The sequence below is a fragment of the Anopheles aquasalis genome, chromosome 2 (assembly GCF_943734665.1).
Source record: "Anopheles aquasalis chromosome 2, idAnoAquaMG_Q_19, whole genome shotgun sequence".
NCBI lineage: Eukaryota > Metazoa > Arthropoda > Insecta > Diptera > Culicidae > Anopheles > Anopheles aquasalis.
This window is the reverse complement of record NC_064877.1, coordinates 50,077,501-50,095,000: the sequence shown is the minus strand read 5'-3', so window position 1 is coordinate 50,095,000 and position 17,500 is coordinate 50,077,501. Positions and strand designations below refer to the sequence as shown.

At 44.2% G+C, this 17,500-nt stretch overlaps 1 protein-coding gene across 16 annotated transcripts in view; it reads right to left on the bottom strand.

Annotated features, from left to right (window-relative positions):
* LOC126571649 (tropomyosin-2) overlaps positions 1 to 17,500 on the bottom strand; it is a 31,938-nt gene that overhangs the window by 6,944 nt on the left and 7,494 nt on the right. For 4 of the 16 annotated variants that reach the window (XM_050230353.1, XM_050230362.1, XM_050230365.1 and 1 more), the window contains exons 3-7: positions 10,286 to 10,419; positions 8,240 to 8,357; positions 4,460 to 4,530; positions 2,298 to 2,373; positions 1,644 to 1,706 (exon numbers count right to left, since the gene is read on the bottom strand). In XM_050230353.1, the coding sequence (XP_050086310.1) occupies positions 1,644 to 1,706; positions 2,298 to 2,373; positions 4,460 to 4,530; positions 8,240 to 8,357; positions 10,286 to 10,419 (462 nt within the window). The other 12 variants (XM_050230355.1, XM_050230363.1, XM_050230366.1 and 9 more) reach the window with 7 other exon arrangements.

The window sequence follows — 17,500 nt, the reverse complement described above, 5'->3', positions numbered from 1 at the left end:
CGTAACAGCAGGCGGGATACATCCGGACGGCTTTAGTTCGGTTTGTGCAAAACAAAAGAAATACGTTTCGTGAACGAAAAAAAGGAGTTTCTGTCTTTAGGAGTAGAGTCCCAACCAAAAGAGAAAAGAAAATGCATCTGTGATTGTGCAGTGCTTCGCGAATGAATGAATCTCACTGTTTATCTATTCGTTTCGCTACGACTTTATCTTTGACATTCGACTGATATGTTAAGTTTGTAGTGGCTTCCACATGTGTGTTCGTATTTCATCACTAGCTACGCAGGAAGGTATACTACCAGCCTAGTGAATAGGGTTGTGCTTTGATTGAAACTCTAGTCTTGAAGACCTCCTCCCGAAGGCCAAGGGATTCTAAGCTTATTACAAGATACGGACCCAAAATAAAAGGCGTGGAATTGTACAAAGGACGATACACAAACAGGTGAAAGACGAGGACAATATGGACGTAATGAGAAATGGGGACAGAAGAACGAAACACCTGCGGGTGAAACACGTGGATGTCGAAAAGTGCAGTGATCATCGGTTGTTTGTTTTATGCCAAACTACCACATATACCCGCGTACACATTCATGATTAAACTGATAGGAAACTACTGTTTAGGTATGAAATCTTGCCATTCTGCCCAACACTCGAAACTAAAACAATAGGCTAGCCGAAAACTAAAATTCTATAACGTATTGGTTGAAACATCTGCTGCCATCTCAACAACAGAACTGAGCTAATTGTTGCGTGTACCTCCTTAAGACGTTGATCCAACACTCTAACTTGTCCACCGTACGATTCCTCTCGTTGCGTCGCCTGCGTGGCACGTGGTGATGCAGAGCACGTTGTGTATGGGAGAGCACGAGACGACAAAATAATGCACCGATCGATGATGATGACGAGGTTCGCCACCCGTGGCACACCAGTGGTCAGTCAGTACACAAAATCACACCAAAACAAAATGAACAGCTCAACATAACATCAGCGCAGCATCATCCAGGGCGGGGGGCGGGGCAATGTTTTTGAAGAAATCGGTCAAACCAGATGCCGTCCATCGATTATGTTCGATTTTCGAGTATGTTGACCGTGGGATCAGGCACGCCCGATCGGTGTTTATGGGGATTAGTTAGTTGTTCGATGTGTCATGGATGATGTCGCATGGGGTCAGGATTCCGATGTTTCACAATTTCAATGCGAAATTTCATTCACAAAATCGTTCATGAGAGACATCAAAGAGAATACAGAGGGTAGCAGATGACAAAAATGCGAGAAAACAAAAAAAATGCAAAGATTTTATTAGAAAATTGATAACGATGGGGAAACAATCAACACCTAAAATGGGGATAAAATTTTTGGGAAATCATTTGCAATTTCGAACAGTTTGTTAGATTGACACTATTTGTATGGAAAAGGGAAAGATACACACTTGTGAAGGAAAATGTACTTTCTTTCCCAAATCGTGAGCGGGAGAGACAAATGGGGAAAAAAGACACTTTTGTTAATATTCAAGGCATACATTGGATCAAACTTGAGCAACTGAAGCAAAAGCATCGAGAAACGAAACAACCACACGGCGAGCCACACAGCCTAGGCACCAAGGGGGCCAAAGGTCTATTGGGTTCTATAGGGAAAAACAGCTGTACCTCCTTTAGACGAGTGGTGAGTGTCTTGATCTGGTTCTTGTACTCTTCCTCGCGTTGGTTAGCCTACGCAAGATACGGTTTGACAAGAATGGAAAAATATGTGCAGAACAGGATACCACAGCGTATCGGTACGAGTACGATTCGCCGTAAGGCAATTACAATCGCAATCGATCGAAGATGATCGAATGGTATAAGTTGCAGTATCAATCAATAGGGGTCGCGGAAAGGATGAGTTTTGTAATGAAAAACAAAAAAATAAATCAAGTTAATTCGTAACATTCTCATTGATTTTCACGAGAGCTTTAAATAAGAAGGGACATTGTCGTAGTCATACTGCGCGAATTGGTAAAACAAACTCTTATTACCGAGTCTTTTGGTGTTTGATGATGATCTGCTTACGTTTGAGATTATTATTATTATTTGCGGTTTAGAATATTTTCTTGGGCAGAAGTAACTAAACATGGTGATCGCTAGAATGATCGATTACCAGCAGTGAACTGCACAGTGAAAGAGCAGTGAGCAGTGATCATCAAACATCAAAAGTTTAAAATTGTTTTGTGTCGTAGTCCCAACGCAATCAACTGGTGATGCTGTTGGACAGATTTGGTTTGTACGTCGGACCGTCCGTCCGTCAAATGAGTCGAAAATTCATACCTTTTCCTCCGAGACTTCCAGCGACTTCAGGTTGTTACCGACCACGCGCAGCTCTTCCTCAAGCTCGACGATCTTGCTGTATTTGGTAGAATTGTGTTGCCAAAGAGACGAGTTGAAGGGAAATGGGGGGAAAAAATATATCAGTATTTAAACATCACTTTATTAAAAAAGGATACACGATGAAGAAGTATCGAGTTTTTCAAACACAAACAAAACAACAAACTAAAACAATTCAACTAGCACCGTGATAGTGGAACTCGATCTAAAGATTTTCTTCTCTTTTTTGTTTTTTTTTCTGGTAAGATTTTGTTCCACTATCACAAACTGCACGCGCTACAAACCTTTCGTTCATTTCAACCTTCTCCTCCGAGCGCTCCAGGTCCTGTTCCATAAGCACCAGCTTTCTGGCCACCTGATCGAGTTCGGTCACCAGCGTGTCCGTCGTTCGGGAAGCAGAAAGGGGGGTTGTTATCGAAGGCATTATGGAAGCCACAGCGCACACAGGTTACAAAAAACACACAAGTCAATTCAAAGTCCCCGTGCACACGGCGGTGTATCAAGTAGCGGTATGTGCGGTAGCAGCAGGATTATGATCAGCGATCACCGCGCGTCCGTTGCGTTGCGGTGCGATGGGCCATTGTCGTCGTCGTTGCCGGGGGGTGCCATCGTCGCAATACCGACGATGTTCACATCGGGGAATCGGAGATCAATTTTAAGGTTAGGGTTAATCGCACACGACATCCAAAACAACGCCATAGAGAGCAGCACACACGAGCACCAGCGGGCGATGATGGTGATGATCAACCCGCAGGTGATTGTAGCAGGCGCACAAAACAGTGTCAGCGGCAACAACGGGGGTAAGGGAGGTAGTAAAAGTAAAACGAGAAAAAGGTTAAGGTTAGTATACAACATTTGGTTTAGAATGTCAGTTCGATCATCGTTCGAAACCGCAAAACACTGCTACTGCCGCTGCTGGTCGTGGTTGTGTAGTGAAACGCAACACCGCAAGCGTAGGTCGCTTCGATGCTGCTACCGAGAGATGAACGGGGTCACTGTTGCTGCGAAGCTTGCCAACTGCACGCTTTTCTGTGCGATAAATTGGCCACATTCTTACGCAACCGAGTTACCCATTTATCACCTGCAGTACGATGTACGAAGCCACGTAGACACAACCAGGCTCTGCAGGAATCGCGGTTTACGATCGATTTACGAACTGACCATGATCACAACAAGCTATTTAAGAACGGATCAAGAAGGTTACAGAGGGAAGGAGGATGAAAGGAAGGATGGTTATTTTTTTGCGTTTGCATTTCTGCAAACTAAACATCTAGCAGATGCAAGTTTTGGCAACTTTCCACCTGCAAGATTTTGGCTGCTTTCGTTCGTGAAAATTAGCTTAAGAAACCACACTGGCCATTTTGTGAATGTTTAACGGCTTAATATTTCGTATCAATGGAGTAGATCGCCTGATAAAAAAGCATGATAAATAACACACGCAAAACAAGCAACTGCAACACCGAGCAGCAAGTGAATAGCGTTATCACGTGATGCTGATTTGTACTTCATAATCAATGCATTCCTGTGGCAAAGGGTGACTTGGAAGAATGCTTTGAGCGTCCTTTCGCTCAGAGTGGCCACTGCTTGCTTGACCCATTCGAATGCAATGCTCTACATGTGAAGTGCTAGTAGCTGCCGCACAGCAACCGACCAAACCACTTCAATCGCAAATATGCAAAACAAACGAAATAGATGCCCACTGCTTCATTGGTGGTTTCACCATGCCCTGCCATTAACAGACGGGCGCGAGATGAACGGCTGTCGAGAAGCAACATCGGAACCAGTTCAAAGGCCCATTAGAAATGCTTGAGTTTGAGCGGCTCTTCTTAGGAAGTCGCCCCTTCCATTGACCCGAAAATTAACCGGAAGAAGGCCGGAAGCAAACAATCAGGCCAGCGAAAGTCTTACTCCAAGTCCAAGCCACCACCGCGACCGACCAGGCGATGCTGCAGTGTAACCGTTTATAAGCAATAATGATAATAATAATAATAATATCAGCACACCGACACACAGAAGCGCACACGAGTAGCAAGAATAAAATCAAGACAAAAAAGGAACACACAACTCGACACTCTTTTCTGGGGGGGTGAATATGGGGTACATACGCTTCACCGGCTTCGGCACGCTCTTCAGCGCGCTCGAGATCAGCTTCAACCATGGCCAATTTACGGGCAACCTACACACCGGCGGACCAAGAGTTGAGATAAGTTGGTAAAGATCGCATTCGATCACCAAATGACGGGAGGACGGAAGAGAAAAAAATGGATTCTTAGTATCAATGCGATCTTATCAGTCCGATTCACTTTAGGACACTGCAAAACTGCATGCACACACTTGCATTACAAATCGTTGTTAGTTTCAAACGAAGTATTTTTCTACTGTTATCCGCAGTATTCATCTGGCAGGCCTAATCGTTCGGTAGATTCTTCTTTTTCCGAGAGTTTTGCTTGCACACATTTCATACATTCATTCCGTCATTCTGCGTCGCATGGCGCACCACACAATCTATAAGATATTATCATGCTAGAAATGTTCTGCGTATCGAGAGATAGATCTATGCTGCAGCTTCAACAACCATTGCTCGTCAATTCACCACAGCTACGTTCCGTTGATCCGTTACAACACTAAGAGCGAGACTTCATTAGAATCAATTCCGGGGGAGATTAAATTTCATCAATTTGGTTCTAATTCATGAGGCATTTTATCTAACAACTATGTCGAATTTAAAATGGCTTCTCCTTTATGAAGCGAGGAAGAAACAAAATTTTCGATAAATATTTTATACTATTCAATCGTAGAACAGTGCAAACACTCGTATTCCAAAATACAAATAAAATTAAATAAAGAAGCGGACCCAACATTGATTACTATTCAACCAATATAATCAAATGATTATGATCGAGAATGATCAAATGATGTTTCCACACGATGGCAAATAGCTTGATGCTGCTGCCTTTTGTACTCTGTAATCTATTGTTTTTTTGCAAATATTAAATATTGCAGATATTAAATTAAAACATAATCGAAACAACGAGATAGCTTTTCTCACACAAAAGTAGAAGCATAAAAATTCCGTATTGGAAGTAAATCTGCAACAATCCAAACCAGTAGCGCCAGAGATAAGCACCAGATTATGAATAGAGTTTCCACTCTGACGCAGCAAGTGATAAATAATTAACGAGTTGTAAAAAGTATGTTTTTTTGGTAATGGGAATCTTAGTACTTCTTAAATGTTTTATTATTGTTACTACTACTTTAAAGATTTAAAGAAAAACAAAGAGTAGATCTTGTAAAACCAACTAAACAGACGTTAAACGTGATATTGAAATTACATTTGTCCATTTGCATTCAGCAATCCTTAGCCTGTATTATGGAAGGCTGATAAAAATATATAAATCATCGACAAAATAACAATTAACTATGGCAGCATTGGAACAACATCCTATAGTGCATCATTTCGGACAACGGAACAGCCGTGAAGACAGGCGAGTAACAGAGAACCATTTCAAAAAAGTAAAATGGGGAAAGGATCCATTTTACACATCGTCGAATTATTGATCACGCTTTTCGATCATCTGCATATGTTTTAGGCACTTTTTCAATACTTTATTTGCAATAAATAAATTGGTTTCTATAAATGGTTTTAAAATAATATATATTTCGTGTATTGTTTACGTTTTTCCGCTATTAATTGATTAATTTCTTTAATAAGCAGCCGGCTCCTTTGACTGTCGCTATTTGATGCTATTCGTTGTTATCGTTACCCTAAGCTTTTCAATGGTAAGTGCTCTTTCTCCTAGATACATCACACAACTGTAAAGGTAATTATTGTAAAGGCGCTCCCGCTCTCATGCACCCAATACCAATGACCGAATTGATGTTAAGCTATGCCTTCCCTTGGAGGTGAACAAAGTTTTGTAACTGATCCGGAAGCCAGCACACTTTGAGGTAAATTTTTCATTTTAATGATTGCTTTTCTGTTTCGTGAGCAATAAACTACTCGCTTTATCTAAACGAACGTACATCATTTGATGCCATTTTCAAAAGGGGCGCCTCCAGAATAGAAGATTCTTGATTTTCAAATACTACAGACAACCATAAAGCGGGCGCCCCCACTAACCATAACCAATTCAGAAGCACTATTTTACACTGCTTAATACATTTAAAAAGCTCAACTGCTGCGTAATATACCAATACACACCAAAAATCGATTTATCATCATTTATTTTCTGTGAAAAGCACCATTCATTTCCTTCATTTACAGTAACAAGGCACGTATTAATGCACGCTATTGTAATCTTTTGCTTTCGTTTGCCCTCATTGGTAGCATTAGTATTGGCCTAGACGACCTGATTCTGATTCTTTCTTTTAAAGACAGCAACCCATAGACCCAGTCGAAAACGTTGAACATTTCTAGCATTTAATTCAACAATTATACACGGACGCGTACGTTATACGAGGTTGATTATGTCGTTGGTAAATAAAACACACAGCAACAAGCAACGCATACACCGCAAGAACCAATTTCGTTACACGAATAAGAAGGATTTGAATTGATAGCGTCGAACAGACGATATTCTGCCTGGTATATTCGCACACGAACGAATAAATATTTAACAAAACAGTCTCATAAGGTGCGAAAAAATGAACAATTTTACAAAACGAAGTGTCAGCAAAAGGGCTTTCCTCGGATTTGCCCAGTACTCTTGGCAAGGAAACTGACTGAAACTCAACAACCACCAGAAGTGGACTGAAGAGTGTGAGAAAATGTGTTTCACACAGAAAAGCAAGGGTTTTTCAAAAGCGCACCGCAAGATCGAAAAGAATGGGAGAAAAACACTGGCCATTTCATCTCACAGAGAGTTCCCCCAGGTGTCGAAAAATGGAGAGAAAATATTATGCATTTCCTTTCGCATTTTCTCACGCAAAAGTAAACTATTTCTATCTGGATGAGTGGGCAAGAGTTTGGCAATTCGACAAATAACGTAATGAAATGGATGGTTTGAATCATTTTCCAACTCAGATTGATCAAGAAAACACATAATTTCTTGATCATTTCATTCAATGAATCATGGAATCATTTATCATGGAATCGAATGAGAATTTTCTCTCACTCGACGCTACTCTCTCTGTGATTCGATTGAAGTAGGCCATACCAGAACAAGCGTTGTATTGTCATCTAGAAACCTTGCTAGATGCAAGCCCTTACTGCTCATGGTTTGCATTTACGATACCAGCAGCTTTAAATACGATAACATCCGCTACAAACCATATGATAAAAAGCATAGCGGCATTAGCAATTGTTCTCCAAACAAAAACAAGAAACATACAAAAACCAAAAATAAAGTGTGCATACAAAAAGTAAAGATATGTCGGGGGTTACAACTGTTGCACAGTTGTTCACAATGAAGAATGAGCTTCACTATCACACCTCATGATCGTGGTGCGGGAGAGCATATGTTGTATTGCTGTTTTCGGAGTAGAGGTTCTTGATTGTTAGTAGTGAAAACATCCATGCAGGAAGAAGCTTCTTCAAACATTCGTACAACTTTTTATCTTCCGTTCTTGGAGTCCGATTCCCGTCCGTCACGGAAAACAAACAACACGTCAGTGGAGAAGGTGATCATAGCAGGCTGAAGGTTGCCCATATCCTATGACCTCCTGTCTGCCTCGACACACCTTAACAACATGTCCACATTCAAACATCCATTCGTTCAAGCGTCACACTTTCACGAAGCACCTCTCTCTCTCTCCCTCTCCTCATATCTCACTCTCTCTATCTCTCTCTCTCTATTGCTTTTTATCTGCGTGCTTTACTGTTTTTAACACAAGGTTCACACCGAAAGCGTTTTTGTTATTAGTCAAGTGATGTCTAGCGTTTGCACCTCATCGTATTTCTTGTCAGCCTCCTCAGCCATGAATCTGGCTTCCTTCAGCTGATTCTCGAGGGCATCCATACGCTCCTCATCGGCCAGGGCACGGTTCTCAAGAACCTTGCGAGCGCTGTACGTGCGTTTCATATTGTTTATCATTTCGCCGTTGTTGTTGTTGTTGTTGATGTGTCACGTTGCAGCCGCCGTCACCAGAAGGTCGCATTTTCGTGTTCGTACCATATTTTACACGCAATCGATTTTTGAGTTTTACAAGTTACATACGAATGATCCCGCGTGTGGTTTTACGATCGAGAAATCAAGTGTTTTATAAACATTGATAATCGAACCATGGGGTTCAATGGTTATTTTAATTATTATTAATAGTTTTTGATCATATCCGTTTGCAATCATCGACATACGATGATCGTGGGTGATCGTTTTCGGATGCAGCACGGGTTTACGAGTACATAGATTTTCAAACAAAATAGTTTTCCGACCGCGTTCGGGCATGGGTTGCATACGAAGGAGCGAGCGATCGAGTGCGATCGACAGCGCAGGTTACACCGGTTTTGAGATCAATACGCGAGCAGAAGAGCGTTGTACACAACATACACGTATGGAGGGATATAGTGCGATAGTGTTGTACGATGGGAAGATAAAGAAAGAAAAATAAAAAGAACCAATATAAGTAACGATGACTCTTACGTGGAGCCGCCACCTTTACGCTTGGAAGCAACCTAGTAAATCCCACGGGACCGATAGTACATTTCGAGAAACCAAAGAAGGAGAAGGACAACGTTGTATAAGACTTTGTGAGTGTGCTTTCCAGACTGCCATTACTACAAAATAAACCGGATGCGGATGCAGCAGCAGCAGCGGCAGCAGCAGCAGCGGCAGCAGCAGCAGTATGATCAACTGTGCAGTGGAAATAAGAGAATGAGTGGCACCGGGGAGGCTACAAAGTGCGATTCCCAGATTTGCGCCTTGCTGATTGCCGAACAAACGTTCAGAGGACAAAACACATTAAAAACAAAACTCCATGATTCCAACCATTGTCAATCTTAAAGTCACCATTAAGAGGACAACGAAGGACAATTCGACGATACATGATTTGTCGCATCGACAAAGAAATGTTCTATCAACACCAAAAACAAACGAACGAATGTGTAGCAGCCTTAATCATGCCCTTTGGCAGGGGAGTGATTGGATGAAGGAAGGATGATCGTGGGGCGAAAGGGGGGGGGGGGGGGGGGGGGTATGAGATGGAGGAAAATGGTGTAATGTCCGTTTACATCACCGAAGAGCGAAGTAACGGTGGTCGCGGTGTACCTCTTCGTATTTTTTGTCCGCTTCCTCTGCTATTAGCTTGGCTTGAGCTAGCTGCGCCTCCAATATCGCTACCCTATCGTCCTCCATATTTGTGCGATTTTCAAGCGCTTTCCGGATCCTGTGGGGAACAATGATCGTAAGCGTCTGAACAGATGGCATGCGATGTTAGTGATGGATTAAGGAACGGGGAGGGTGAGGATGGTAATAGTGATGATCTAATCGGAAAGGACTCAAGCACCAACAAAAACTCCCAAAGGTATTGAAATTATTGATTTTTTAATCATCAGGGAATGTGAATCGTTTAAGTATTACTAATACAGAGCATCAACCATTGTTGACCCTAATTGGAAGAACTTGATTACGAGATAATCAAAAGAATGGCTCTATCAAACTATAATTCTAAAGCTATTCAAGCAGTCGCATCAACCAACAATCGGATTGTCGGTGTTGATCGAAATGAATTGATTTTGAAACTTTGGCATGAATCATATCGGTTTAGAAAAAGTGATGGGGTGAGGAAAGGGGATTCGGAAGCGAGTGTGGGATAGTAATGATGGTCTGTGAGGACATTGTCGTGTCTATGGGGGGACAGCGAGATTTAAGTTATCCTTCTCCATTACTTTTCGTTTCGTTCATTTCCCCTTTTTTCTCGCTTTTTTTTCTTTGGTGTGTACCGGTTCCGTAGCTACGCGCGCTCTTCTGCACCCGCGCGGAACACAACCCACTTACCGTTCGCTCTCGTCGGCAGCGGCCGAAGCCTCTGACAACTTAGCCGTGGCGGAAGCCAAACGTTCTTCCGAACGTTCGAGATCTTCCTCCAACAGCTGAATACGACGGTTCAGAGCGGCAACTTCTGATTCAGCCTGAAAGGAAAGAGAAAGTACAGAGAAAAAGTTAATCAAATGCATTTTCTGCAGCAACGGCCGTCACTTGAACATTGCAACAGCATTTAAAAGTAAATCATTCCGCAATCTCTCTCTCTATCAATAGCAATATCTTACTGTTTTATGTCATTTTAAACTACTATCAATGATTGTAGGGCCCATGGAACTAGCTCACTACCAACCCCCTTCCTGCAGTGAAAGTGAATAAAACAAGGCGATCGCGGCGCACCGTAATTCGGTCACTGTCGACTCAGCAGACAACAGCGCCTTGACACCCCCCCCCCCCCCCGCTCCCTCCCTCCCCATCATCCCTCTCTTTCTTGTCGAGCACTTTACAACCAAATAAGGCGATCCACACGAAGCTCCCCTTCCCCGTGGCGAGCCCGTGAACGGTCAGTCTGTGGGGATGCCATGGCGATCGCCGGATGAGAATGATGTCATCGTGGTGTGACGCGTGATGGGGTGTTGGGGACGACACCGACATGAAGGCGCGCGCGCGCCATGGAATGTAAGGCCGCGTGGTTCCACTGTAAAGTGAAACTTTTCTTCTCTTGCCCGAAGCAATGACAGCTGTATCGATTCAACGAAATTGACAAACTGTCATCTGACCGAGGGGTCTAGGAGTATTGGAAAAATGCTTCTTCGACGATCAAGTAGTTCTCGGCTACCGGCTAGTTAGTAACTAAATGTTCAATCAAACGAATTTAGGCCAAAGATTCAAAAACCAAGGCCGCTTCGTCAGGGAGAGTCAGAATGGCTTATCATCGTCGCTGTCCCTCCAACCGTGCAAAGATAACGGCTACGGGTGTGGCGGCAACGGAATATGTGTTTTTTTTTTGTCATGAAGCAACCTACAGTAACATGAAGGCCAACGATGGCAGTGCGCCGGAACATTTGGAAGCCTAATCGCGCTAGAGCCCAACTTATGCCACTTCGTCCACCATCTGTTTCAATTCGCCAGAGAAAAACGCGAGTGGAATTCATTCACAAAATAATAAAATCATCGGAAGATAAACCTTTGCTTTCTGTAAACAATGATGCCAAAAAGCCTGAGGATAAAGATGCAAACAAATGACGGAACGATGACATCATCATCATCATCATCATCAGTAGTTGTTAAGCACTCACTAGCCGTGGCCTTGGGCTTTGCTAACTCCGGCGCCTTGCAAGGTCTTGCCAAGCTCCTCAAAAGGTTCGCGTCTGTCTGGGGTGGAGGGGTTCGATCTCTAGGGGCTTTCCGATATTCAATCATGCGAATTCAGGTTTTGTCTCCGCCAAACGATAGACAAGAGGCACACATCAGGGCGTGGTACCCCCTCTCCCGTTCCGTCCCTTTGGAATGTTATAAAAGACCCAAAGGTTGGCCTCTTGAACGCCTGGTGATACAGATGGCAAATAACAAAGGAAACGGACGCATTGATCATTGTCCATGGATTGCATGAGGATCTGCAGAGGGTTTAGTGGGTGATCAGAGACACGTGCAGCGGCGTATCTTTGGGTGGTGGGTGGGGGCAGGTGGAATGGCTTTCTTTCACAATTTACACCCTTTTTCGCCGGCATCGTTTGGATGAGCAACACGTCATATGAAGCTCCCCTCTGTTTCTCTTGGACCCCGTTTTTAACTCGCTCGCCCCCTTCAGACCGCCCCCCCCCCCCCCCCACCCCTTTCCAACACTTTTGATGTTGGTGGTGGTGTCATGATTGTACTGCAGAAGCAGCCTTCTCCATGCTGCACGCTTTGCCGGCTGGAAATCATGATTGTGCCGGTGTGAGAAAATACCTGGCAGCACGATGCGTCATTCGCGCACAAAATTGTCCTCCCTTCTTCAGGGAACGTCGAGTGACCTGGGTCTTGAATGCCTTATTATCATGCTGTTTATGTCGTGACCACTAACAGCCATCAATTGATTAAGTATTACATAAATCACCAGGATTCCCAACATCACCACATAGCAATAATGATAGTCGGTAGGTTAAATTTTATCTATTTTTGTCAATGACTGATCGAGTAAACTTAGTAATCAGATTTTCGTTAGCCACCACTACGTCGCATGTTTCGACTCGAGATAAGTTAATGTCCGAAATCGAATCGCATGAGCTATTCTTTGATAAATTTAATAATTCCTCGTCGAAACAGTGGAAATATCGCGAGAAAATAGCAAAAAGAAACACAAAAAAGACGCAACTTCGGGTGGTGGCCCTGTAGAGGGCGCTAGTGTCGCGACTGCTGTCTCGCTTTTCGTGCGCCCGAGAGCGAGATGGGACAAGACTGACGACTGTATTGGTGTCGTCGCATTCGAAATCAAAGGGGCGAGATAACTTTCGCAGGCCGTTCTTTTGTCGGCCGCAATTTGGATTCACCCAAAAAGAATAAAATGCCCACCGAAATTACCATCAGCTCGCTATAATCCACCGGGGTAACCCCTTCGTTAATGCTATTCCTTCCGCTCCCAGATTATACAAACAATTGACCCTATCCCGCTGTTTTAGTGGGCACTTACTTCCTCGCGCCTCATCACTTCGTTCTGGAGTTTTTTGTGAAATTCTTCACATTCATCTTTGTACTTTTCCATCTCCTCCTTCGTCTGGCGCATCTTCTTCTTCAGCACGTCGAGCAGGTTACCACTTTGCTGCACGTTCGCGGCCATGGCTTCTATTTTATATTTTTTTTAGCCTTCTTATTTCCCGCTGACGACGATTCACTAACTGCTGCTGGTGCCCCTCTTCGAACCGCACAGTACAATTTATCTCTTTCGATAAGCGATAAAATTACACCGGGCTTGGCAGAGCGCACTGACCAAACGCCGAGATTTTGCAATTCCGGCGGCTTTACTGGTGGATTACTCTGATAGCAACCGAGATCGGAATGCTCCAAAACAGGTGCTCCTTTCCTCACGTTTACTTCAGCGGTTTATCACTCTGACAATTCACCCACTGAAAGCACAATCACACGAATCGCACACTGGAAGATCAACTATGGATTTCTACTAGTACTAAACTGCTTCTTCGCTAAGAGAAATGACCAGCAACAAATTAGCATTAAATTTAGTGCCAACGAACAACAACCCTAATGGTACGAAGCAAGCGGGCATTGGTAAGGCAAAACCTTCCAGGCCTGCTGCTGACACAAACGCAGCAATCTACACCGCATCAAAAGTTCACGAAAAGTTGCTTTTTTGTCACAAACAATGACACCTCCATGCGAAGCTGTATTTTCCTCGTGAAATTCTTGCACCCACAACCAACCACACTGTCGCCAACACGGTTTTCCCCCTTTTCTTCTTCTCACTAGCTAAATCGCTTTTTCATGAAGCGCCACCAAGGCGTGTAGGTGCAAAGGGCGTCGCACCGGGCAAACACAACGGACTCTTTCCACTTCAGCACCCTCCCTTCCCAGTGGCTTCCAGCGGAAGATCAATCGCACAAACTATTCGCGGCTATAGCCAACTACAGGACGACCGCACCAACTGCACCACTCGAGGGGGGAGAGGCTGATTAGTTTAGCATCGCCATCATCCTGACCGCCGCGGCCAAAGATGACGACCAAGCCCCTCGAACTCCAGCCGATGGGAAGTGGTCAATTTGACACCGAGCCCGCACGCACTGCACGCTATCGCGGAGGAAGCGGCCACTACGGAGGACAATTATAAAGGTCACAGAAAACACAATCCACCCACTATGTTGCAGTTTTGGAAAACTTTAACCCGAAACCAATCGCGTGCACTTTGTCTTCCGAGAAGTTACCCTCTTCGATCACCGCCACGGATGTAATGAACCGAATTTTCGCCCGAGAGCGAAAACCGTCGCCATGTTGGCGCTCCAGTACGGCGTTCATCTCGCCTGCTCGCCGCTGGAGTGAGCGAGAAGGCGCGTTGCTGTGAGCGAGACAAGGCGATCGGACGGTGCTTTTAAGGAAACCGTGCAATCCAGCGATCGCCGCGGCCTTCCCAACGCTCCTTAAAAGGACAATATGCTTAAAAGGTTGCTGGACATCTCAAGTGTGCCATACCTTGACCCACAGCCGATCGAACGAGATAAAAATTTCGAAATCCCGAATCGTCAAAACTTCGAAATCGTTGTTTATACTATGCGGGTTCGAGGGATTCGGAGGGGCCTCTCCCACGTGAGAAAGAGCGAGACAGCGGGAAAATTTTCTTTTCCTTAAACCGCCAGCTGGGGAACGAGATTCGCAAGGAAACTAAATATTCTTGGCGAATCTCTTTGCATATTTGAAGCGTGGAGGAAGATTAGCCATGAAATTATACGTGAGATAACATTTCCTAATTTAACATACTTTTCGCATGATCATCGAACCATCAGACATCAAATCGAAAGGAAAACTATACTATAGGCTTTAACATGTCCTATCATAAATCAAAAACATTACAATTTAGTTGAGGATCCTCTTAAGCGTGTCAGTACGATATTTCCAAGGCCTAGTTAGTTTTAACATAATACTTTCTTAGCATACTCCGTATTGATTCCCAAAAATGGGAAGACCTAATTCAAATTATGTACTAAGAACGAGGTACGTTGAATTCTGTTATCGATAGTAGAGATTATCAGTTGAAATCGTCTATTCTGCATTAAAAAAAACCCGCGGGTGGATGCAGAGAGGATAATGACTTCGTAGGAACGAGCTGAAGCACGCGTTCTAAAACCTGGAGCGGCCGGTGGAAGCAACGCGGAACGCGATGGAAAGTCTCGAAAAGATAAATAAACAGGGCATCATGGCGGCCGCCGATTGTTGAAATTTCAAAAACAATTGCTGATGCTGCTTGTTGAAAAAACAACACAAACGCGCGATCACGAAAACATTTTTTCAACAATCTGTAGGTCCAACAGTGGTTAGCAAATTCAGTGACCCACTGAACCATGACCGGAGCTGGGCCAGATTGAATAAACCGCGACGCCACCTGCCACCGATTCCATCGTTCACTCGTACCCCTCTCCAGCTATCGCTATTCTGGGAGGGTCGACAAATCGAACAATTCCTGAATGGAACGCGGCTATCGAGAGGGAGGGTTGGGGGGGGGGGGGGGGGTTACACTGCACCATGCTGATGCATAACATCGTTGGGTGGGACCTACGATTAGTGGCGTAGCATCGGGCAAATAAGAGATCAACCGGCACCACGCATACCATTCTGTGCCTATGCCTGGTGCGTATGGAAATTGATTGATCTGCTCGGCGGCCCAACCCTGCGCTCAACAAAAAAAGAATAGAACGGAAGCGCCACCCTGCTGCTGCAGGTGTTTCCATCCATTGCGGCCCTGGGGGACAGCCACTTCCGAAAAAGGTGAAACAGCAGGTGCTCGACCCAAAAATCATTGCCCGGCCATGCCCTCCATCCAAGGAGGTCGCATTGTACTTGTTTCATTATGCTACTCCACCGGTGCGTACTATGGGTTTGTGTTCAACGCAATGACACGGGAATTTTAGCAGACAATCTAGTATGCCCCTGGCCCGGGCTGCATAGAAACTCAGTTTACTTAGCCATCGCCATCTTCGAGCTCAATCGATAAGACGACACAAACCAATGCTCGGTCGGTTGTAGGCCGCAAAGCTGAAATGCCACCCGCCATTACACTAGTCCACCTTCTATCGTATCTCGCTTTCATTAGTGATCGCTTTACTTCGGTCACCTCGAAAACCGCCAAAGTCACGCTAATTGCCATGTGCTCATAAGGGGAAACGTGATCGCAACAAACTACGGACCGAGACAAGCCAAGCCAGAGCATTATACAGAGAAGGTGATCGATCGGATGTGCGCCGTGATCGAATTACCTCGGGCAATGTCATGTTGTGAGTGGAGAGAATTCCGCCTTCTCCATTTCTAGGCTTCATGACCATCACAGAATAATATGTGAACGCCATGAAAAGCTGTTTGTAATACAAAACAAAAGGCGACAATCGGTGACACGTCGACCACCTATGCTTCGACCATTTTTCCAACCTACTGCTTCCGTTTCCGATCAGCACATTAGCGATGATCCATTCGATATCGTAGTTGAAGGATAACCATCGAAGAGCATTATCATAGGTTTCAAAAATAGTCTCAGCACCACCATATCAAAAAGCACTAGGTCATGTTTCTCACATCGTTGACTCATGGCAATATGGCGTAAGTACATGTAATAATTTTGAGCAAAGCATGTCATTTCATCCAACTATGATCAAATATGTTGCGCGCGATTGGATAAATTCATCTATTTCGCTTTAACCCAGACACGCATTTGGTGTCAAGCAGCGTCCATTCGTCGCCTTCGCCGACCCCGAGACCGATGCCGGCGCCGGAGAGGAGAAAATGTAAAGCTCAGTTCCTTAAAAGGACAAAATCGACACATGACACTACCATAATACACACGTCTGTAGATTATACGCCGTGTAAGAGGCACACGGTGCCGTGAGTTTTAGCTTTCGCACGATGCCTGGTTGGCCTGGTCGTTCATTCGATGGCATATGGCCTCCAGCCATACGGCTATATCATAAAATTCAATGCCATCGTGCGCCCGACATTCAGAAGAATGTAAAAAAAGACGCAAGGCGCCATACGTGATCGAGGCACCGCGTTGCTATATTTCCATCGACCTCACCTCGGTGTTTCTGTTACTACTTTTGATTGCTGATTTGTTTTTTTTTTACTTAATTAATCATGTGACAATACTTCCAACTGATAAAGCCCTTAACCGAATGGAACTTTGAAGCGATATATTATGTCATTCGCCAGGATCCAGGCGAGCGATGGATTGATTTGTTCTCGGCGCCACATGTTTAGTTGCCTTGGGAACGACGAGGCCATCGACGATGCTTTTCTGAGCGATTTTTTACAAATGACTGCTACGAAGCAGTAGTTCTTGAGTTGAAATCTGTAGGATAGTTCACACAATATGTGGCTTTATAAAAAATGGTGCTATCCTGTTGGGTTTCCCAAAAAAAAATGCTACGCTTTACTCTAACGGTTAGATTTTTCTGGTTTTTCGTTGACGATAAACATCGTATTCGGATCGCTTCGTTCTAAATAACCAAAATCACCACCCTTTTGTAACAAAACGTTCTG